At 39.1% G+C, this 25,005-nt stretch overlaps 3 protein-coding genes and 1 long non-coding RNA gene across 4 annotated transcripts; 3 read left to right on the forward strand and 1 right to left on the reverse strand.

The window, feature by feature from the left end:
• The first annotated feature begins 774 nt into the window (after positions 1-774).
• LOC5508650 (ras-related protein Rab-38-like) lies at positions 775-5,675 on the forward strand. The gene is made up of 7 exons (XM_032377445.2): positions 775-879; positions 979-1,104; positions 2,097-2,175; positions 3,084-3,112; positions 3,475-3,627; positions 4,209-4,352; positions 4,845-5,675. The coding sequence occupies exons 1-7, from the start codon at positions 874-876 to the stop codon at positions 4,995-4,997; spliced, it is 690 nt and encodes a 229-aa protein (XP_032233336.2). The 5' UTR covers positions 775-873; the 3' UTR covers positions 4,998-5,675.
• On the reverse strand, positions 5,543-7,731 carry LOC5508660 (cytochrome b-c1 complex subunit 7). Its single transcript, XM_001629167.3, has 3 exons — positions 7,580-7,731; positions 6,644-6,810; positions 5,543-5,748 (listed from the first exon to the last, which is right to left on the reverse strand). Exons 1-3 carry the CDS (start codon positions 7,683-7,685, stop codon positions 5,671-5,673), a joined length of 351 nt encoding a protein of 116 aa, XP_001629217.2. The 5' UTR covers positions 7,686-7,731; the 3' UTR covers positions 5,543-5,670.
• A 273-nt stretch (positions 7,732-8,004) lies between these two features.
• Positions 8,005-24,856, forward strand: LOC5508649 (2-oxoglutarate dehydrogenase complex component E1). Its single transcript, XM_001629182.3, has 23 exons — positions 8,005-8,557; positions 10,709-10,894; positions 11,109-11,211; positions 12,643-12,901; positions 14,183-14,420; positions 14,745-14,853; positions 15,170-15,240; positions 15,922-16,050; positions 16,643-16,705; positions 17,063-17,179; positions 17,489-17,747; positions 18,651-18,773; positions 18,971-19,121; positions 19,560-19,687; positions 19,892-19,977; positions 20,592-20,684; positions 21,160-21,231; positions 21,381-21,431; positions 21,690-21,764; positions 21,964-22,036; positions 22,223-22,386; positions 23,437-23,591; positions 24,285-24,856. Exons 1-23 carry the CDS (start codon positions 8,351-8,353, stop codon positions 24,379-24,381), a joined length of 3,009 nt encoding a protein of 1,002 aa, XP_001629232.3. The 5' UTR covers positions 8,005-8,350; the 3' UTR covers positions 24,382-24,856.
• On the forward strand, positions 12,908-14,045 carry LOC125573595. Its single transcript, XR_007314121.1, has 2 exons — positions 12,908-13,716; positions 13,797-14,045. It is a non-coding gene; the product is annotated as an uncharacterized LOC125573595 (long non-coding RNA).
• Positions 24,857-25,005: the final 149 nt, after the last annotated feature.

Here is a 25,005-nt window from a genome sequence, read left to right on the forward strand (position 1 = left end):
TTGCCTGGTTTATCGCGCTCGGTGGGGGGGGGGATCTGGACCACGCTTTTATATAATGCGTGGAAACGAAAACGCGCGCTCCTGGGAAGAGCGGAGAATAAAAGACCTCATCTTCGACCAAAAGAGTCAAGTTTTCCTGCAATTTGTAACGTTATTTTCAATTTTTGTTGGATTGTGAGCGAAAGAAAATTATGCGTGTTTCATCCATCATTGCACTGTAAGAAAAGTAACACTGGCTTATGCTTTTCGCAAATTTGCAAGAATAACTGGTCTGTGTACCATGCTTCTGGAACCAGGTTTTTTTTATATTCGTTATCGGGGCATTTGCCTTGTGAAACATGACCTTTAGAGGACAGACGCATGTAGCAATGAGACCTATTTTTTTTTATCTTTATTCATTTATTTATTTTATTTATTTTCGGTCCTGAATGAACGCCCACTCTCAGGACTCACCTACCCATCCCATTGTCCGCCGATTTGTTTTCGAAATTATACGTAGTAGGTTTTGCTAGCCAGTTGCTCACTAACACGGTTGTAGAACGTTTAGTGTTCAGTAAAGATGTCGGTCAGCAAAAAGCGTAGTGGACACAAAATCCTGTAAAAAAAAACGCAAAACAAAATTGTTTATGCAAATTTCCACATTGATCCATTTTCCACCAGAATAATTGGGATACCTGTGCTCCACAGAAATACCAGCCTTTAAAAATATAAGCTAATAGCAGACTTTGTCAGTAATGAACCAATAGCGAGCGTTGTTGTATGCACCTCTACTACTTCCGTTTTCCCTAGAACCCAGGACTTGTTGTCACATGATTCAAACATGGGAAGTTGGTAGTAAATATTTTCGAAACCCCTTTTATTGGAGTCCTCTAAATGATGGTAAGAAATAAGCAATTTATCTGCATAAACATATATCTCTGTTGCTAGAGCTTGCAGCTTTAAAAGGTTTTTAAATGCCTGATCTTGACAATTTTGCAGAGTACCGCCGGAGAAAGACGCGAATATTTGTTCAAAGTTTTAGTCATTGGTGATATCGGAGTTGGAAAGACAAGCTTGATCAAACGATACGTACACCAGTTTTTCTCTGTCCACTATAGGGCTACAGTATCCTTTAATGTCGTGTGTTCCTACTGAGATATTTTAATTTAGGAAGTGCATCAAGTTGACTATATCAAGATTAATAAACTACACGTTGTGTCTTTGATTGACAGCAGAATTTGACGAGAAGTCACGTGAATATTGTGTGACTTTTGAGCTCAGTAACCTATTTCAATGTTAAACATTTTGTGATCTTAAAAGAGTAGTTCAGTTAGATGCAATCTCAGCAGGGTGTCTTAATTTCACAGATAATTCTAAATGTTTATGCATACCTGTTGTTATGACATAATCATAACAACTTGGGGTTACATAAACTTGCTAGGCTGTATTTATTGCACTACATCTACAAATGCATCCATATTATTAGTCTGTCACTAGATAATGGGGCCTGTTATAGGCCTGTTCTGTTCTTCCACTTTCTACCATTACTACCTTTATACCTACCAGCTTTTTTGGCTTATTCAGGTTTTCTTGTCCTTTGTTGTCCCTTGCCTAGAATCTTAGGTAGCCCAAGCTCTTTATTTGTCCCTAATGATATTTACGGTAAACATAGGGCGAAAAACAAAATTAGTGAAAAATAAAAAAATAACTTGTTGAAAAGACGTGTGTAGTCTAGTGTTGTGTTTATGTTCACTTTTTGCATGTTCTCTGGCCGTATTTAACTGCCTTTTTTCAAGATTCACGATGTGATAAAAGATTACCCTTTAATTCAACAAAAGTAAATTCAGCATCAGAACATAATAAGCAATTAAAAAAAAGTTGGCAGCTATACAGATTCACTTATTACACACACACACACACCATGACTTTGTTATCACCATTTTTGTTAGCACTTCCTTCCACCACATGGCCAGACTTGAACTAGAATCGATTTCTGTTTTCTTGCTCAGAACTGTCCCTTCTAAATACACTTTAAACATTACTAAACCAGAACATTACTGAACCTGGGTCATTACTAACTATAATTATTTGTTATACTCGCTTAACTTCAAAAAAAGATTGGTGTAGACTTTGCTTTGAAAGTCATCAATTGGGATGCAGAAACGTTGATACGTCTACAATTATGGGATATAGCAGGTTTGTCAAAAAAGCTCTTCTCAAAGAAATGGCCATGGTTTCCTTCCCTAAAAAGTCTGATATGCTTGTCCTATCCCTTATGGTGTAGGATTTGGCCAAGTGTTATCTAATCAGCCTTTTAATAGGTCCAGGGCTTTCATTAACTTTCAGAGTAGGTGGTGGTGATTGAAAAGTACAGGGTGGAAGTTATTTTATCTTTTTAGTTCAAATAAAACTCAAGTCGACTTTTTAAAAAAAGTAGATGGCACTTGGTTGAAAATAGCTGGCGCTTTTGTGGGCCGCCGGGGCCTTGATGGTATTTTTATCGCAAAAACAAGCCACAAGTTAACATAGCCAGCATCTTGGAATGGGAGTAAACAAAGAAATGAGGGGAGGGCTCACATGCCCCCTCCCCTTGTATCTTTTTTTGCTTCAAATCAGCCCACTCAAGATGGTAATATGATTCTTTTTTGTGTGTGTGCTAAAACACCTTCAAATGACTGCATGCAAGCTAATAGGTCTGCTATTCCTTAGGATGTCCTGGGCTGGTTATGAACAAAAATTAAGATTTACTAACAGGGCATCATCTTTGCATTGAAAATATCTCATAATAGGTACAATGAAGTCTATTTTAAGGGGGCGGATCTAGGGGTGGGGCAAGCAGTTCCTCCTCACCAGATATTTGGCTATAAATAACCAGAAACATAAGAAAAACCAAGGAAGAACAATGAATCTGGTCCCCTCTCGGAATTACTGGGTCTGCCCCTGTATTTTTTATTACTAAGCCTTTTTGCTACCTCTTAGATGTTCAAGTTGTTCTTGACCATACCCATTCTGACTTTTTTGAAGGGATCCACACATAGACAGTTTTATTACCTTACATTGGAACCCAACTACACATTAGAATGTTTTTTTTTTCTCTTCCTCAGGGCAGGAAAGATTTGGAAACATGACAAGGGTAAGACGAGATCTTACTGAGGAATGGGGTTGAGCTAAAAACAAATACCCAATGACCATCCTTGTTCAGGGCAGAGGTGGTCTGGGGGCTCGGAAGAACAATCCCATGAAAGAAGACTGAGTACTTCTCTAAGCTAGGTCGAATTACCTCATTGGATTAATAACAACCTTCTCCTGCTGAAAATCCTGGCTACATGGAAAATTTAAATAAGTTGAACAGATTTCAAACCAAGTCATATTTGAAACCACAGCATAAATGCTGTCCATAAGCATAGCAGCATTTTTTATATAGTCCATTAACCTTGATAATACTTTTTTACACAATATTCTTGTTATTTTTTAAGCCTTTAATACTTATTCTAGGTCTATTACAAGGAAGCTGTTGGAGCCTTCATAGTTTTCGATGTCACAAGAGCATCGACTTTTGAAGCGGTGCAGAAGTGGAAGAATGACTTAGATAACAAGTTGCAACTTCCTTCAGGGGAACCAATTCCTGCAGTCCTACTAGCAAATAAGGTACTAGGTAACCCACCCCTACCGTCCTTCTTGCAATAACCTAAACTATTACTTGATGAGACCCCATTCCAACTGTCCTACTAGGAAATAAGCTGAACAATTACTCCAAAATAGGGGCTACAGTACGCAGTAGACTAATAAAAATAGAATTTTCATTCCGAAAGTTTGCTCCTGTCGATGAATGATACCACAGTAAACATCTGACTTACTTGGTTAGTAGAACTGCTTTTTAGAATTTAAATAATTTGAAATAAGCTGAACAATTACTCCAAAATAGGGGCTACAGTATGCAGCAGACTCTAATAAAAATAGAATTTTCATTCCGAAAGTGACTACTTGCTCCTGTCAATGAATGATACCACAGTAAACATCTGACTTACTTGGTTAGTAGAACTGCTTTTTAGAATTTAACAATTTATTTTTTTTTCTCTTATCGTAGTAGGAAATAGTTTTCCCTGTAAATACTAAAATGGTCTCCAACACCCTAGTCTCCCTCTCAGCCTTTTTTTGTGTCAAGGACTACTGCACAAAAGACTACCAACACCCCCACTTATGCAGCATGTATTTTTCTGTTGGTTTAGTGTGATCAAGCTAAAGAGGGTCTGGTGAATAACTCTGCCCAGATGGATGAGTACTGTGCTGATAAAGGTTTTATAGGATGGTTCGAGACATCAGCAAAAGAAGATGTCAATGTTAATGAAGCGGCAAAGTTCCTTGTCTCCAAGGTAATAAATTATTATCATAGTAATTTCTTCATATAATCTTTTTTACATCGTTGAATGAAGATAATTAAAATGTCTATGCCTTTCTGCACTAGCAGCACGTCAGATTTGTTAAGTACCAATCAAAACCAATGAGGATGAGAGAAACTTACTATCTGTTTGGCATGAGCTTCACTAGCCAACCAGGGAGGCAAAGAAATGCTTTAGTGCATGACAGAAAACTCCTCATTATGACAATTATGCCAATCAAGACTCATTTGTGCATGCTAATTAGCTGGCTATTTGAAATTTCGATTTAGCATGCTCATTTTCAAGTAATGGATCACATAATGCTATCATATTGCAGTGGTGTTGATAACATACCTGAGAATCATTTGAGAATGTTCTTCTAGATAACTCATAATTCTGTAGTCACATTAGCCTAGCAATGAGCTACACACGCATGTTGGGCTGCAAAATGTTTTGCTGTGTTTTTTGATGACTTATTTTTTACAGATACTTCAGAATGAAAAAGAAAACAATTTTGATGCGCTCCCTAAGGACCCAGAGACTATAACTCTCTCCAGCACATCAACAGCATCTCAGTCATCGGCAAGGCAACTGTACCAGGCTGGGCAGTCCCAACCACAGAAGAATGGTTGCTGTTGAAAGTGGAAAAAAAGTGTCTGATTTGTATATATATTTCTAAAATTATTCTCGTCTGAAAGGAACTAATCCATCAGGGTTGGGCCTAGATGCTGTAGGTGCTTGATCTTCTTGCACAGCTTAACACCTGGGGGGCGAGAGGAGCAGATGCAGTTTGTACCTTAAAGCGTAGCCCATTATCAGGAGCATGGGCAAAACCGACACCCATGGTCAGGAGGGGGGGGGGGGGGGCATAAATATTGAGGCTTACAGGACTATACATATAATTCTGGTAATCCTTTTTGAATTAGAGAATTCAGATACAGCTTCATTTCAGTAGAAACATATCAAGATTTTAGTTTTTACATTTTTAGCAAAAAAAAAAAAAAGAATATTTTTAATTTCACTTGTTTATATTTTTTAGTTTGATGCAAAGCTTTACTGTAACTTACGCTTGTGAGTCTATGTATTGTATTTTTGTACAAAAATCGTTTTATCAATGAAGCAAAAATAATAGCATAAGAAAATGGAAATCAGTTTCCAGTTCTCTTATTAAAAGACAATTCAACTCCATTAATTTTTTATTTTATTTCACAAAGAAAAATTATTCCACTCTTAAGATTGTTGTGAAAACCTTACATTTACAAAGGTACATGTCCAAACTAAAGTTAAAGAAATAAGAAAATTAAACTCTGTACTACTGTTTGTCCCACAATTCTCTCTCCTTGCGCTCCGCTTTGACTTTCTGGATAACTGGGTCAAGATATGGCACATCCTGAAAAAAAATAAAAAAAATTTCAGATTAACTGTCTTAAATTCATGAAAAATATAATATGACATTTAAAAAAGAGCATTGTTATTTTTTTCACAGGGTTTCACCCACCATTCTTCATAAAACTATTTCTGTTACAATGAATCTAGATGTATACAACAGCAAGAAAACTTTTGTGCAGCCTTTTTTTAGGATGCCATAACTAACATTTTTTTCAAATACTATATTATATAATTTCAATGGCGAACTTGCCACTGTGCACATTTTTGTGTCATCAGGGAAAAGACTATATCATCTTACTTTACAACATAATGCTTTTCCCCCAATTTTTGATAGATTACAGGCTATCCCCTAACAGGCCAAGGACTTCTCCTTCCAAGGAATTCACAATGAAAAAAAAATACTCAGCTGCAGCACCCAATGCAATGTTACTTAATGATTTTTGTATGTCGTATTTAGAGATGCTGGTGGATTCATGCAAATGTTTTGAAAATCTTGATTGGGGTCAAACTTTTGCACAAAACTTCACTACATTAAAGCTGCATTGTCCCAATTTACTTCCGGTTGATTACGTAACAATCTCCAATGATATTTAACGGAAAACGCGAAAAATACTTCAAAATATTGAAAGCAGTGTGTTTATTGGAAGTTTCTTTGAGGATGTGATTGATAATTATTAGCGGATGGCCTGTTTAATATCTCGGATTTCAATAGATTCTTTTGTCTTTAGCCATTGAGGTTTTTGGGGGACCTCAGGAAGTAAACTGGTGACAATGCGGCTTTAACCAACAAACGCTGCAACCAGATGCTCATCAGCATAATCTTTCTGTTGGTGATGTTGGGCTTAAACTGTCTTCAAAGCACTGTTTAGTTTACATGATAATAGATCAGATCGTACCTCGCTGGGTTTTGTCCACAATTCCTCAGGAAGCCATTTCATTTTCATGGTAGTGTCAATTGCTCTGACAATACGGAAGTTTCGGAGGTTACGCTCTTCCTCTGGAATACGTCGGACAGCCTCAGTAACATCACTATCTTCAATGATGAGATCCTCTCTCTTGAGACCTACAGAGAAAAATGATGTGATGAAAAGCCAACTGGACTCTAGAAAATTCACTTTTGTTTTTTGAAAGAACATAGATAGTTAACCTGGTTTGGAAATTTGTGTAAATTCTGGAGATTTTGTTTCTATGCACCACAACCAATGTTATATTTGATTGGCTGAATATACAACTCTTGGAGAAAGGAGAAGCCCAAATCCTAGAATTCCAAGAAAAATGGAGACAAAGCCGAAACCCTAGAGTTTCTTGGAAATTAAATGAGAAATGATATCTGTATACAACCCCCCCTCCCAAAACACACAAAACCACATTTACCCCCCCCCCCCCTGTTTTGATAACTAGACACTTTAATGACACATTTATTATCAACTATTGCCTATTGAACAGTCATAGCGTTAACAACTCTATAACCCTGTACTTCCTAGATGGTATTAATGTTATCACAATCCTTAGAAGCTATTTTTTAATCTTACTATAACCAGATTTGGATTGGGGGAAGTTGGGGTATCAAATAGTAGAATCAATGGTTCCAGTCAGAGGAATGCAAGACATTCCATCATCAAAAATTAAAAATAAACACTTATAGGTGAGCAATGAGTCGCTCCAAATAGGCAAATTCACACAGAGACTTATATGTCAAAAAAGGGAATAGAAAGTCTTCACGGATTGCATAATAACATCGTCGTGGACATGGACGAACTTAGATCATTTTTCAAACAAAATTTCTCGATTTAGATGTAGCAGGGACATTATGAGGTTGAAAATTTAATTACCTATTTGTCTGTAGCCACAAGCGTAGATGTACCACTCTCTGAACGCCGCAGAAACTTTTTGTCCCAAGGACAGTTTGCTGGCGGCCCGACTGCCTACCGACGCCATCTTGGTTTGTAGGAACGTGAACGAGATAGACCATCATGCAATTCGCCGGATGACTTTTGTCAGCTATCGGGCAATGTCCGGCTTTGGTCGATTATAGGTCGTTAATAGATGGTTGATTCGGTAAAATAAGTTTGCAGGTAGAGCTAAAAAAAGTTTCTCGCCTTCATAAATAATATGGTGTAGTACCACAACTGATTATTCTATGTCCTCGCTGATTTTAAGACAGCAATAATTTTGGCTTTTAATTTTTAGTATTTTCCACAGACAACCCGACAGAGTGTGATTCATTACGTCATAGATTATTATTTACGAGCATACCATAATAGGCATATCGCGGGAAGAGTTCATCAAGAGAAGCTCGGGACAAGCTACGATATATACAGTGCTGTGTTTCGGACGTCTTGGTCCAAGGATTTCCATTTTATTTACAGAAGCGTTGGACTACAGATGCAGATAACTTAGCGTGGATATTTAGCGCTTGACGATCCAACAGATTTCCGTATCCAAAACTGCAGAGTCAGTGTGAGAAGAAGTCGTCACGCTGGAACCATTTGTTGAACACACCGGCACTTTTATGCTGGACTGGACTTTACGGCATTTATTGATCAGGACTATCTGGACATTTAAACAATCTTTAAGACAATCTTAGTACAAATTTATTAAAAATGTATTCCATAAGGACGTGTGGGAAACATTTTCTGAGACAATTGAATGTCTCAGGCCGTTGTGTTCGGCTTGCTTCGTCTTCAAAAGTGAGGCCCCAACAGGCCGCCGCGGTTGTAGCCAAAGAGCCGTTTCTAAGTGGAAGCAGTAGCAATTATGTGGAGGAGATGTATGCATCGTGGCTTGAAGACCCCAAAAGTGTGCATAGGGTACGTATCCCTTGAGGATTTCCCTGCAAATTCCATTCACCGAAATGCTCTAACTTCAACGTGTGTTGTGGTGGTTGTCTACGTCTGACGATTTTTTGTAACGTAAAAGATCCTAAATAACTGTAACCGTATTAATGCTTATGCGGTCGACTTTAGCATCCTGATGATGAGCTTATTCGGTACATAAAACTATCGGAATTAACGACAGATCGTAAACAAATCGTCATTATTTCATATAGAGCTAAAAAAATTCCTATCTCTTCGCTGCAACAAAGTGCGTCACACTACTTCAACGTCTAAATAGGGTCATTTGAAAACGTCAAGTATTTGTCATTATTTCCCATTTTGCTTTTCCTAGATTCGATGTTTTGGTATAATTTTTATTAGATTTTGTTTTCTACGAATGCCATGTACCACGTCTTTCCGGGCCAAAGTCCACCATATTGTTTACAGGAAACCATTTCAGTGCCAGATAGAAATATCTTTCTTTTTCTCCGTGTGTATAATGTTGCCTTTTTAGTATTCAAAGTAGTAATATTTTTTCTTCTTTTTGTGGAATAATAAACTATAAGAGAAATGTGCATATAAGAGACACTGCCCCCATCACACCCCCAAAATTTTGTTCTACACCAGTAACCCTTGTAATTTCATTTACATATTCTCATATGCCATTATTGATTCTAGAGATTTGCCAAGACTTGAGATATTTATTTTGGCAATATAAGACACATATTATCTGCGTGTCTATGTTTTGTTTAATTATTAAACCATACAGATTGTTTAGAATTTGGCTGCTCTTCAACCTGTTAATGCCCTAATTATGAATTTTGTATGCTTTCCAAGCATTCTAGCTATGTTGGCTCAGTTTCCAAGGGCTAGTTACAAATTAATTTTTCTCTGATGAGACCTTAGTACAAATATCCTACTCGAAAGTTTTCCTGTTAGTAGCTAGTTTATCACTTATAAAATGGCTGTTACTTTATTACAGCTTTTTTCTGAGTTGATGTTGATTAAAAACTTGCATGTAAGAACATAAATATTTCAAGTGAGGTAAAATAGGTTCTTATATTTTATGGCACTTACAGACAATTAACACATAAAAGCTTCTCCTTTTTTGGTTTTACTGTATTTTTGGTGGCATATTTTCGAAGAACAAATTTATATCTCAGAGCCCCACATGTTTGACTCTTATAATAACCTTGAAATATTTCTATGCTAAGCAGGTTGTTATATTTTGAAAATATTATAAAAATCCAAAATTTCTGCCTATAGATTCTTGAATCATAAGCTAAGGGTGTGATAATTACTTGGCAAACACCCTCTGCAAACTGGAGTCTAAGCACCTTCGAATAAAATGAATTTCCTTTTCTTGTCAGCGCAACCTAGAATTCAAATGCCTGATGATACCTAACTGTTCAAGTAATTTTGCAATCCAGGATTTAAATTATATCCTATATCAAAAGTTATGTATTTTCCACAATATCTCGAAATGACATTTTAAAAGGTGCTGTAAATATTATCTATGATTTAAAAAAAAAATATAAAACAAGCAGAAAAACATGGTAGACAAGCATAATGCTGAAAACAAATTTCACTAAGTTACATGTTTATGAACTTTCAGAGGAAATGTTTACCTACATTATGGTCCAAAGACAAGTCTAAGTACTTTATCTTGAAAGCAATTGAAGCTATAATGTAGTTTAGAGTTGATGAATTCTTAGTTCCTGTTTTTTTTGTAGCTTTAACGTCAGTAAAAAAACTGTTTCATGGATCAGAACCTAATTAGAAGTATATCTAATGCTAGGTCTTAACTGGCGTAATTAAGGTTGTAAAAAAATTAACTGTGGCACTTTTTTATTTGCATTTGTATCCACCTTAATTTTATATGTTTTTACAAAGAAAACCTTTTGCAGCTTAGCAAAATGCATGCATATATGCTAGGAAATAAAATCTTTTGCAGTTAAGCCAATGTTTGCATATATGGAAGCAAATAAAACCGTTTGCAATTAAGCCAATGCATACACACACTTTATGGCATTGCATCAAGACAGAACAAAATCTGGTTAAAATTATCTTGAAATGCCATGTGTGTCCTGCATCATGTATAAAATTCTAAAACCATATTGATTGTCTAAATTCTTCTCTTTACAGTCATGGGATGCATATTTTCGCAATGTGAGTCTTGGGAAACCCCCAGGCCAGGCTTATTATCCTCCTCCTGTGCTTGGCAAGCCAGTTGCCGTGGCAACAGCCATGCCATCCGCTGTGGACCAATCAAATATAACTGCTATTGTAGATGATCACTTGGCTGTCTATTCAATGATCCGCTCTTATCAGGTCAGTAATGAATTCTCCTTACTGCCAATAATGGGTTTCTATTTGTTTAAGTTGTGAGAATTCAGGGTTAAGTTTCAGGCTCTGAAAACCCTGAAAAAAGTGTATGTATTTTTGTTAACGACAAGACTTTAATATATCAAAACAAAAATGATATTTTCAGTTCATGTTCTATTTGTACCAATGTTTTGTGACCTTTGTCCTTGTGTGTCATTAGATCCGCGGTCACAGAAAAGCCATGCTAGATCCATTAGGTATTCTGGAGGCTGATCTCAATGAAGACACGCCGCCAGACCTCAAGATGGAATACTGGGGCCTAGGTGAGAGGTTTCCCCTTGGATGTCATGCCAATAGCCAGGAATGGGGGAGGATCAAACTTGACTGAAAGATCTGCTTAAACACAAATGTGCACTATAAAAGGGATACATTTAGCTCTGCCCCCTTTTTCGCAAACTCTCATGCAAGTCATTGTCATTCACAACTAAACTTCATTGAGTGCGGACCTCTGTAACCTCCGGGAGAAAACATCCTAAAAATATGACAAACAATGACAACTTTCAAGTACAAAAGAGTGTTAAAGAGCTATAAGGAATATTTGGGAAAGTGTTTGGAAGCCATTCTCTACAAAAACAAGAGCAAAAATTGTCCTTGAGAAATCAAACACAGCGTGCGCTTGTTTGAATTGAAAAAGAAATTTCAAAAGCAGCACACGTACTCTTTTGAAATGGTGTCATTATAGTGCACATGCGTACAAACAACAAATTTGGAATATAGCTTCAAGACCTATCTAATCCTCTTTATTTTTCATTCTGTTTCAAGAAACAGCTGTTGATAAGGCTATGTTTGCTTCAATAGTGTGTTATCGGCCACTCTAGAACTCTATTGTAGCATTTTGGTCTCTCTCTACGAATCTCTGCACTAAGTGATGTCAAATAACGAATGACAGCTTGCTATAGGCAAGTCCCTTTTATAGTGCTCGTTCATGTTTAAATAATAGAGAATTAAGGACACCAGCGAACTAGATCAGAAATGTAAAAATGGTTCACAAAGTGGAGGAAGAATTCCACCCACACCTGAACTTATAATCCCAGCAGCACATACAGTATCATTAAGTGAACTACAACCAATCGTACTGTTGTAAGTAATTGAGATAAAATTGAATGGATTAATCTCAAAGCTTAACCTTGGTTTTTTAAAACCGCATTGTCACCAGTTTACTTCTAGTCACTAACGTAAGAATCTCTGAATATTTTTTACGGAGAACACGAAAAATATTACATAATTGTGAAAGCAGTATGTCTATTGGAAGTTTTTTTTAGGGTGTGATTGATAATTTAGAGCGGAGTGCCTGTTAAATAGCACAGGTTCTAATAAATTCTATTGTCTTTAAACAGTTGAGGTTTCCTTTGCACCTCTGGAAGTAAACTGGTGACAATGTGGCTTTAAGTAAATGAATTTCAAACTCTTCTATTGTCTCTCCATAATCACAAAGTAATTTCTTACCACTAATCACTTCCATGAGTCTAGTGTAGTCTAGGTGCTACTACTGCACATGTGCAAGACTGAGAATAATATTCGGTGTTGCAGAATACATGGGGTGGGGGGGGGGGAGTGAACGTTACAGTGTGGTTGCATGGCCACATGGCGTACTCACCCCCGCCTATGGGTGCTACAGGCCTTATTTTAAAGGCTTGGATTACACTATTGTTACCTCTCAGCTGAAAAAAGTATTTTTTTTATCTTCATTTCAGGCGAGCAGGATCTGGACAAAGTGTTCCGACTGCCTAATAGCACCTTCATCGGAGGGGAATCAGCGACTGCCCTTACTCTAAGAGATATAGTCGACAGACTTGAAAAGACGTACTGCCACCATGTTGGTCTGGATTTTATGTTCATTCCAGAGAAATATAAATGTGACTGGATCCGAAAAAAGTTTGAAATGCCAGGGCATGATGTCCTCACAAGAGATGAAAAGCGCACCTTGCTTGCAAGACTGGTTCGATCTACAGGGTGAGCTATAATTATCAGTAAATTTATCATCAACCAAGCTTTTATAATCCATAAAGAAGCATGTGCATGAGGTTTGATTCTGGTTTAGAGTCACTTACTGCTTTCAAATAAAGTAATCAGTTCATAGTATCATAGTCGTAAATAGGAATAAATTACAAGGGTGGTCAGCAAAAAATATAGGAATCTATACATATTTGTACATGGTGAAATTTGCAAGACATTCTGTCATAGGATTGGAATGTTCATACCTAGTTTTTTTTTAGTTGTACCCTAGCATAGCCATGGTCGACCCTTGAGAACTGGGGTAGCAGGTGCTTAAGAAAACCCCATGACTAAATGATTGAGATGATATTGCGGCACACTTTACCGCCGCGCTCAACCAGGTGTTGTAAGCTACAGGTGTTGTAGGCTACAGGTGTTGTGGGCTACAGGTGTTGTAGGCTACAGGTGTTGTATGCTACAGGTGTTGTAGGCTACAGGTGTTGTGGGCTACAGGTGTTGTATGCTACAGGTGTTGTAGGCTACAGGTGTTGTGGGCTACAGGTGTTGTAGGCTACAGGTGTTGTGGGCTACAGGTGTTGTAGGCTACAGGTGTTGTAGGCTACAGGTGTTGTGGGCTACAGGTGTTGTAGGCTACAGGTGTTGTAGGCTACAGGTGTTGTAGGCTACAGGTGTTGTAGGCTACAGGTGTTGTAGGCTACAGGTGTTGTAGGCTACAGGTGTTGTGGGCTACAGGTGTTGTGGGCTACAGGTGTTGTATGCTACAGGTGTTGTGGGCTACAGGTGTTGTAGGCTACAGGTGTTGTAAGCTACAGGTGTTGTAGGCTACAGGTGTTGTAGGCTACAGGTGTTGTAGGCTACAGGTGTTGTAGGCTACAGGATTTGTAGGCTACAGGTGTTGTAGGCTACAGGTGTTGTAGGCTAAAGGGCAATATCATTTGATAGCTCGGGACAGATAAAGTGTGAGGCAGATTTTTGTACACTTTCTACAAGAAGCCAGAAATAATCTGGCAGGTTATCCATACTGGAGACACATATTCGAGGATAGACTACGATAAACTAAAACGATAACAAACAATAAACTAAAACGACTCAGAGTTTTGCATTGCTGTGCAGTTCTGATATATAGAGTTTGACTCTAAAATAAAAAAAATAAAACACTGTATTTTCACAATATTTAAACTTTTTTACCATGTTCTTGGTACTATGTAGAGTTAGTTTCACCAGAAAAATGAGGAAAACCATTGCTTATATGCTTAAAACAGTTCATTTTGTTCCCAGGTTTGAGGGTTTTTTGGCCAGGAAGTGGTCATCTGAGAAGCGCTTTGGACTTGAGGGCTGTGACGTCCTTGTTCCAGCCATGAAAGCCATCATTGACAAGTCCAGTGAGCTTGGTGTAGAGAGTGTTGTTATGGGGATGCCACATAGAGGTAGACTGGATGTGCTTGCCAATGTCTGTCGTAAGCCCTTGGAGCAGATCTTTACACAATTTGATCCCACTTTGGAACCATCAGATGAGGTTGGTACTGTTCAATTTATGAATGACTTTTCCGTTAAGTCCTCTTCAAACCTGATATGCATTTATGGTGAAATTGGCCGCCATTTTCCTGGCACAGCTAACCTGGCAATGTTTGTACTGTACACCATGTTGTGCAGTGTTGGGTAGTACTTCTATGTAACTAGCTTTTCTTGGTGAACAAGGAAACACTGTTTTAAATTTGATTTATAATTTCCATGTAGAAATATTGTTAGCAACAAAGAGCTCAATCACATTTTTAGTATCTACAACTCATCAGCATTAATGTACTTGCCTGTATATATTAATTACCTTTTTGTTATTCAGGGTTCGGGAGATGTGAAGTACCATCTGGGAATGTCTCATCAGCGACTGAACAGAGGAACTAATAAAATTATACAGCTTGCTGTTGTCGCTAACCCATCGCATCTTGAAGGTGACAAAACCACACTAGCATTACCAAACTTGTTAAAGCCTCTTTTTAATTTTCGGGAAGTCTCTTGAGGGGTAACCTTTAGGTCTAAAGGCTTACATACATGTTTGTTTAACATTGTGTTCTGCATTGAACACCATAACTGGGCATGAACTTTCAAGTGAACAAAAATTTTCAGTCATTAAACATTTTCTTCTGCTTCTCTCATGCTTTAGAAATTATCAAACCAAAGAAAATACCCACAAAGATTGTATCCTCCAAAAACTCCTAGCGGTTTTAACCCCAACATTTTTTTAACACAAGGTTTCAATATTTTCAGCTGTGAACCCTGTTGTACAGGGAAAGACAAAAGCTGAACAATTCTACCGTGGCGATGCCAGAGGCAAAGAAGTGAGTGTATATGTATGACTGTGTTTATCAGTAATGGTGCCTTTATCATCATCATCATCATCATCATCATTATCATCATCATTATCATTATAATCATCATCATTACCATTGTTGCCATTATGAAAACCTTTGTTTCAATTTTATTGTTCCATAATAGTTTCCGTTATTATGATAATTATTTTTGTAATCAGCATCATCAACATAAGTATCATAGTCATCATCATGAGCATATTAATTATATTAATTAAATCATCATTAATATAAACATCCCAAAGTTACATTGTTGCTTTTGTCATGGTAATGCATATCATCATCATTGTTGGCATCATGATCAATACAAGACTTTTGTCATGGTAATAGATATCATCATCATTGTTGGCATCATAATAAATACAAGACTGTTTGCTTGTTATCTGGGTGCCCTTATTTCGGTGTTTCTGGGTTTACTTCACTAACCACGCACACAGTCCTAATCATTTCATATCATCGACTAAGTAACGGATTAGAGAACAACAAAATAAATCACTTGCAAACACGCTCAAGCTTATGAATATTCGGTGAGTCTCTTAACTCTTACTCTTGAGCCACTCTTGAGTAGAATATGCACAAGTCTCGAGTACTCTTAAGTGGATGTTATATTACTCTAGACCTGCACTGTAAGTGTCTGTTCTTCTTGTTAAGGTGATGAGCATTCTCCTTCATGGTGACGCTGCATTCTCAGGACAGGGCGTGGTCTACGAGACTTTCCATCTCAGTGCTCTACCCCACTACACCACACATGGGACAATACACATTGTGGTCAATAACCAGGTATGTAACTTCAATGATTGGTTTTCATGTTCTAATTTTACTTTTTATCCTTCAAGATGATATGTATTAAGCAAGATATATAAGCATGATAATCATGACTAAGCATCCGTAGCCAGGACTTTGAGTGGGGGGGGGGTGGTTACCCATTTAGCTGACCATATTCTCTTAGGTAGCTCACACTAGCTCGCAGTGGTACTTCATTTTCTTTTATTAGGGCAGACCTCTCTGTTGAGTGTAGGGGGAGGGGTATTTCAAACCCCTCATCCCCCTGGCTACTGGCTTAAACCCAGGCATCCCGCTCCCCCCTTCCTCCCCATAATGTTGGGAGTGCCCTGCAATCCCTACCAGTACTTATTCTCTTTCCACTCTAAGGGCAATTTCATGAATCTTGAATGTTCAAAGAAGTCACTATATAGATTTAGTCTCACTTCCTTTCAAGTCTGGATGTTGTATACTTACTTCTATACATTTGTGTTGTGAAAATTTGGATTGAGAACTGTATCATCTACAAAATAGGTTTTGAAAATTCAGCTTGTAATAGATACACATACATGGTTTGTTTGATGTGTTTGTCTTGATCTTTTTATTCCAGATTGGCTTCACCACCGATCCACGCTACTCACGCTCTTCTGCATATTGTACTGATGTTGCCAAGGTTTTTAGACAGTCTCAGTTTATAACCTATCCACATAGTTAGAATAGACATAGTATTTTCTACCAAAATGTAGGTAGAAGACTCAAAGTGAAGCACTAGGCATATATGCTGGGTAATCCAGCATAACTAAGAATTCCAAAACATGCAGCCATAGTCAGTAAGAATAAATCATGTCACTGCTTAAATAGCTTCTAAATCCAGACTATTTTGCAGTACAGTGATTTTCTTTCTATATCTGTTGTCTAGATAGTTTCAGTAAGCTAGTACTGCCAACTACTGATATTTTTTTAATGTTTTCTAGTTTTCTGACTGACCTTTGTATTGTTTTTTGTACGCTTTCTGTGCATGTTATCTCAGGTTGTGGATGCTCCAATCTTCCACGTCAATGCAGATGACCCAGAGGCAGTAATGTATGTGTGCAAGGTGGCTGCTGAGTGGAGAGCAGAATTCAACAAAGATGTGGTTATTGACCTGGTAGGTTTTTGTCTGCATAAAGTACAGCCTGGAAGAAACTTAACAGCGTCGCACATGTTTTTGCTCATATTTTGAGTGTAGTGCATGTGCGGATTTTGCGTGTAAAACACTGAGTGTACTACACGATCGGTGTGAGTAGTTTTCCTTTGTTATGCAGGAATGTTGGCTATTGTTCGCTTGAATTTTTAATGCAGGCTGTACTGTAAGATGACTTAAAGTATCAGAAATCAGTAATAGATTTTGTTGTCTGCAAATGAGTTGGAAGTGTTCAAGTGAATTCATATTTTCCCTCCTTTCTTTAACATGAAGGTTTGCTATCGCCGTAATGGCCACAACGAGGGAGATAACCCAATGTTCACTCAACCTCTCATGTACAAGCGCATCGCTAAGCAGACCCAGGTTCTCAACTCATACTCTGAAAAGCTGATAGCGGAGGGAATAGTGACAAGCGCAGAGGTGCAGGAGGAGATTGCCAAGTACGAGAAGATCTGCGAAGAGGCCTTCATTGAGGCCAAGTCTGAAAAACGGGTGTTAAAAAATAGGGACTGGTTGGATTCACCTTGGAAAGGTAAAGAGGGAGATATCATGGGCATACTCATAGGAGGAGATTTGTATAACTTTCCCTTATTAGGTGGATAAATGGATAATTAACAGAGGCAAGCTCAAGAAGAAGAGGGAGAAGATGTATTCATCTATAAAAGTGACTTAAAACAGTGCCAAAAATTTCATTACCCAAAAAACACCCAGAACATTAGAAATTGTGTTACAATCTTGATTTATAAACAATATAACAAACGATTTAGGAACTATATGTGTTGGAATCATAAACTAGTACTTAGACTGACAGACAGGCTGAATTTCTCTTATAATAGCAGTCCACACTATACTAGTTACTAGCATGTTATACTAGTATGTTATACTAGTTATAGTATGTGCTTGACAGAGACATTGCACAAGCGGCCTCGACATAAACAAATTGGTTGGTAGACTTTGGAGAGCATTGCACTTTACTGAATAGTGAAGCCTGGAAAGGCATTGCACTTTACTAGACAGTAAAAGCTCAAAAGAGTCATTGCACATCAGCTTAGACAGACATACATTATCTTATACACACCATATGGGATTATAATAACAACTAAAAAACACCAAGGATATTAGTATCTTACCACCACCCCCCCCCCCCCCCCCCCCTTCTACATAAAATTCTTTCATAGTTTTCTGTTACACTCCAGTCAAATTAGGCTCTTTCAAGCTACTTCACTTTGCTGAATAAAAATAAATACAGAAGTTATGATCAATTCATTGTTTCCAAAGAGCAACGGAAATCTTATTATAGTGGCTGTGCGCACATTTAACATTGTAAGGAGACTTTGCAACTGTGCAAGCTGCTTTACTTATAAGCCAAACCTTGTTCATGTGCTAGATACTGTTGTTAATAGATCTAAATACATTCAACACTGTTTTGTTACAGGGTTCTTCCCCAAGAACTATGAAGTGACGGCCATCAAGCCAACTGGTATCACACTAGACAGGATCAAGCACATAGGCAAGACTTTCAGCACGCCCCCAGATGGAGACTTCAAAATCCATGGAGGTAATTCAATAAAAGAGAGTTTGTTTGTCCAGTAAATTTAAAACAGAACAAAGAAATTTGAATTTGTTAAAAGCACTTTTTAAGAGCTATTTACAAAAAGAATTCTATTTACAGTACATAGACGATCTCTAAATGCTGTCTTGTCTCTTATTTTCCTTAGTATTTATGTTGTACAAATTCTGTTCTTTCTCCTCCAGGTCTAAGGCGTATCCTGAAGGCCCGTGCTGATCTCTTGTCCAATGGCTATGTGGACTGGGCAATGGGTGAAGCTCTAGCCTTCGGTTCACTGTTGATGGAGGGCATCCATGTCAGACTTAGTGGACAGGACGTCGAGCGCGGCACGTTTAGGTGAAAAACAAGCCACACCCATGATTTAGATTTATTCTTGACTCATAGGGAGTCATGCTCAAAGGGATACCAAAAACATACTTGTCACTTACTCCAAGACACAGAATCTTGGAGTCCTTCTTACAAGATCACCATACACATTCCTTGAGTACTAAGTCATGTCTGAGGAATACTGAATCAATCCAGATATTACTGAGCCTCCTCTAGATGATAAATAATCCTCATCAAATAGTATCGCACCAATCCAGACCTTGACGTTTCATTTATTGTGATTTGATTTGAATCTCCTAATTGTGCAAAGAACTCTTTAAAAAAAATCGTAATGTAATTCAATGTTGTGGAGTACAATCAACTGTTTATTGTCAGCCTGGTAAGTTTCACCCTAGATTATAATTCTGCTACATCAAGAACGAAAATATAATTTTTTTCTTTTTTCAGCCATCGCCACCACATTCTCCACTGCCAAGAGAAGGATAAGCTGTTGTACTGCCCCCTCAATGATTTAAGTGCAGACCAGGCCGTCTATACTGTTTGTAACAGCTCCCTCTCTGAGTATGCTGTACTAGGTAAGCCCCCTTAACCTTTTGGTAAGTGTCTTTGAGGAACTTCACTTCTATATTCAATTCCTATCAAGATACTTTTAAAGTTACTGGATGTTTTCGGCCAGCAGAACATATCATAGAGCAAAGAGAGTCAATGAAAAAAATTGAAACATCTGTCTCCTTGTCAAAATATTTTTTGCCCTCAGCCATTGACATTCTTTCCCACAGGTTTTGAGCTTGGATTCAGTATGACCAACCCCTATGCCCTGATTGTCTGGGAGGCCCAGTTTGGAGACTTCAACAACACTGCACAGGTAATAATATCACACTGGTAACACAACACTGTCCAGGTAACACAATGTTGCATAGATAACACTTTGCCACAGAGGTTACACAACATCACACATGAAGCACAACACCACACAATTTACACAACACTGCTCAGGTAACACAACACTGCTCAGGTAACAAAAAACTACTCAGGTAACACAACATCACACAGGTAGCACAACACCACACAGGTAGCACAACACCACACAGGTAACACAACACCACACAGGTAACACAACACTACTCAGGTAACACAACACTACTCTGGTAACACAACACTACTCTGGTAACACAACACTGCTCAGGTAACATAACACCACTCTAGGTAACACAGCACTGCTCAGGTAACACAACACTACTCAGGTAACACAACACTACTCAGGTAACACAACACTACTCAGGTAACACAACACTACTCAAGTAACATAACACTACTCAGGTAACACAACACTACTCAAGTAACATAACACCACTCAGGTAACACAACACTGTTCAGGTAAAACAACACGGCGTAGTAATATTTACTTAGGTTGCTGTTGTTAGTTTTAAGGGATGACAGTGACAGATGTGATTTTACTGATGCTTTTTGTCCTCATAGTGCATCATCGACCAATTCATCAGCAGCGGTCAGGACAAGTGGGTGCGTCAAACTGGTCTTGTCATGCTGCTGCCACATGGATATGAGGGCATGGTAAGTAATAACATCACCTTTTTGTCATGTGATAGCAAGATACCAAGCAAGCCATGTAACGTCTTTTTTTTGGAACACAACAAGCATAGCTTAGCTAAGACATCTTGCATACGGCATGGCCATCATTAGCATATTTTTTTCCTAGGTAGTGAAGAACCAAGTTGAATTGAGCTAAACAAAGTTGAACTGGGCTTGACAGATTTGACCCCGAGCTGAACACACGTTTTCAGTAGCAAATCTAGGGGGAGGGTTTAGGGGATTTTAAGCCCCCCTTTGGGCTGCCAGGAAGCCATATGTAACAAAACGATTACCCCCTCCCCCCTTTCTCACTGATTTAACCCCCCCCCCCCCCCCCCATTAGCGAAAAGCTAGATCCGCCCCTGGTTTCACCCATTGAATTTGACCTGAGTTAAGAATGAGTTTCACCTGAGCCAAACTCAGGTTCGATCTTTCTATATTGCTTTGTTACTTCTAGGGCCCCGAGCACTCAAGTGCGAGACCTGAACGATTCTTGCAGATGAGCAATGATGATCCTGATTTCTTCCCGGTGAGAACTTGGGTCTCTAAATAATGAGATTCTATTCACATGATTTCCTTCTAAGTCGCCTGTTGAACATTGATGTACTGTAGTGCAACCAGCAACAAGGAATACTTATCTATGCATGTAATATTGATTTGGACATGGTTTGATTCCAGCCGGAAGGAGAACTCTTTGAGGTCAACCAGTTGATGAGTGCTAATTGGCTGGTAAGAACTTCACTAAGCAATAAATCGAACAGGATTTGTAGAGGTAGATTATTATAAGTTTTAATAACAAGCGGTGGAGACTAGTGGTCTTTTCAGACAGCCCTTAGAGGAAGTAAATATATCGAATTCTTGATCATGGTTACATCTCAAAGAACAAGCATTTTAACCTGTAAAAGTATAAGTAAAAACCGGCTGGTGTTCTGTCTGAACATATTCTGAACAAATTCTACCACTGACTTTAATACGCATGCTTCTCAGGTTCTTAACTGCAGCACTCCTGCAAGTATGTTCCACGCCCTTCGCCGACAGATGGCCATGGACTTCAGAAAGCCGGTGAGTTCTCAGACCTGTAACTTGTAAAGCCAGTCAGACCATAACCTGTGTTTTCCTGTGCTGAATAATTTCGATTGTCACAAATTCCTAGTCATTAGTTCCTAGCCCCCTGCGGTGCTCGCATGTCGCCTCGCTTCAGGGCCCCCGAAGGTCGCATTCTTATCTTACCCTAGTGGACGTGTTGTCATTTTGTGTTCAGCTTGTGATCTTCACGCCAAAGAGTCTGCTTCGTTTGGAGGCGGCGAGGTCGCACGTGGACGAGATGGCAGACGGTGAGTTGCAAACATTGATTCACGTGTGGTTCCATGCGATCAAGTGTTCTGCTGGTGTTTTGACGTAGTATGGCTGTTTAATATATATTGAAGTACTGTACATAGCCTAACCATTTGATGCGGATGTCTATAAAAAGTGGCGGGTCATTAGGTGCCGTGGGTAACTCACAGTTTGGGTTTTTAAAGGAACAAGCTTCCGGCGTATCATCCCCGATGAAGGCCCCGCCTCTGAAAATCCCGAGAAGGTGCGAAAACTACTCCTCTGCACTGGCAAGATCTACTATGAGCTGTTCAAGGAGCGGAGCAAGCGCGGGCTGACCGAAGATATCGCCATCACCCGCCTGGAACAGGTACGGCACTGATAATGTTAGGAGAGTGGGATAGCGAAATGCTGAGAGAGATATGGCAGGGATAGGGAAATGATATAGCGAAAGGCTGAGAGAGATATGGCAGGGCTAGGGAAATGATATAGCGAAAGGCTGAGAGAGATATGACAGGGCTAGGGAAATGATATAGCGAAAGGCTGAGAGAGATATGACAGGGCTAGGAATATGATATAGCGAAATGCTGAGAGAGATATGGCATCGGTTGGGTTAGGGGAGTGGGATAGCGAAAGGCTGAGAGAAATGGCAGGGCTAGGAATATGATATAGCGAAAGGCTGAGAGAGATATGGCATCGGTTGGGCTAGGAGAGTGGGATAGCGAAAGGCTGAGAGAGATATGGCAGGGCTAGGAAAATAATATAGCGAAAGGCTGAGAGAGATATGGCAGGGCTAGAAAAATTATATAGTGAAAGGCTGAGAGAGATATGGCAGGGCTAGGAATATATTATCGCGAAAGGCTGAGAGATATATGGCATCGGTTGGGCTAGGACAGTGGGATAGCGAAAGGTTGAGAGAGATACGGCATCGGTTGGGCTAGGAGAGTAGGATAGGGAAAGCCTAAGAGAAATATGGCGTTTAGGAGAGTTATCTAGCGAAAATCGGAGAAGGATATGGCATTGGTAGGGCTAGGGGAGTGTGATAGTGAAAGAGATGAGATGTACAGCCTGGGTAGGGCTAAGAGAGATATGGCGTCGTTAGAGCTAGGAGAGTAGCTTGGCGAAAGGAAGAAAGATATGGCGTTGGTAGGGGTAGGAAAATAGGTTGGAGAGGCTGAAAGAGATATGGCGTTGGTAGGGCTAGGAGTCGGCTAGCAAAAGGCCAACAAGAGGTCTGCAGCGTTGTTAGGGCTAGGAGAGTGAAGTAATGACAGGCCATGAGCCTAAGTATTAGGTATTATGGGGATAGGGTAGATCGGGTAGCGGTAGGTTTTGGAGAAAGTCTCGTTGCTGGCGGAATTGTGAGGGAGAAGTAGTATGGATAGTTGTCCTTATCCTGTCCCGTTCCGTGCGATTCCAGATCAGTCCATTCCCGTTCGACCTCCTGAAGGCCGAGGCTCACAAGTACAGGAACGCGGAGATCGTGTGGGCCCAGGAAGAGCCCAAGAACATGGGCTACTGGGGCTATGTCAGGCCCCGACTCGAGACCACGGTCGGCAAGACGGGCAAGATCAGGTGAATGACGTTACTTCCGGTCTGACGAGTCACGTGACTTGGGTTTTTTTTTTCATTATGACGCATGCGTAAACGCAAGTAGGGGCTTGGACAAAATAGCAAGTGTAAGAAAGCAGCCATTTTTATCGTCTGACTTGGCAAAGTTCTTATAATATTTTCGATTGATTGATTTTATTTATTTGATTTTTTTTTTAAAGTTTGTTTTTCGATGGTAAATTAGATAATACTTTACATAATTTTCAGTGAAAACATAACAAGTTAGTTGCTCTTCAGTATATTTATTCATCTTTATTCCCTTATTTAAAACTAGTATGCAACTCTACTACGTTTACCCGCCGGCGACTACTCGCAATGCACTAAAAAATCACGACTAATACACACGTGGTCGTTTTTAAAGTGTACTCGGCTCTTCTTCGTCCACCCGTCCGCAAGTACTCGACGGAAACCCTGGACATGTCTAATACACTTCTCTTCCTGATCGTTTTTAGCTGTATAAAGTGTACTCGGAACTACTTCGTCCATCTGTCGGAAAACACTCGCACGACGCTCTGCACTTGTATATTACCCTTCTCTTCATGGTTTCCTGATCGTTTTGTTGTATAAAATGTGGTCGGGTCTACTTCGTCCACCCATCGGCGAGTACTCGCACGACATTCGCAACACTTGTCTAATATCCTTCCCTCTATCTTACAGCTATGCCGGGCGAGCTACTTCTGCGTCGACAGCTACTGGCAACAAGCACCAACACACGTCAGAACAGGAGGAACTGATCAAGAACGCCCTCGACTAGCGGCTCTTGCGTGGATATCCCCGGAATTTTAGGATCGTTTTATCTTGACTTTTATCAACTAAATCTAAGTATCACTCCAAGTCTGGCTCATTTCTCCTCCCCTGGATGAATTACGAATTGTTTTACTTGGTATCTCGTGTTAAGTAAAGTAGTAAACTCTTAGTGGGTTTGAGGTGTATACTTCTGCGTATTATTAAGTATAAAGACTATCTCGAATTACTAAAGCAAGAAATTGATTTTCGCGCTTACTATAGAAGCTAATTTAATTATTTGGCTCGGTTTGCTTCGTATCTAGTTTTGATTTACGAGGGATGTAAATAGAACGATGGGATAGAGGTAGTTACAAAACAGTCTCGGTGTGATCCAAATAACTAAATAACTGAATAACCTTAAAACTATTTTCTGAGAGAATGCAATACGATAGCTTTGTCTGTCTGTATTTTACCGACCGAGAAAGAAATAATTGAATAGATGATTTTAGTGTTGTGAGTTTGTTTTCTAGAACCTTAAGGCCTGGCTAAACACGCAAACATGTTTGTCAAACATTGAAATCGAATACTCGCGCCAGCATGTTTGGCGAAGTGGCTAAACACAAAAAACATTTTCATAAAACATGCGCGTGCG

This window comes from Nematostella vectensis, chromosome 11 (assembly GCF_932526225.1).
Source record: "Nematostella vectensis chromosome 11, jaNemVect1.1, whole genome shotgun sequence".
Taxonomy (NCBI): Eukaryota; Metazoa; Cnidaria; class Anthozoa; order Actiniaria; family Edwardsiidae; genus Nematostella; species Nematostella vectensis.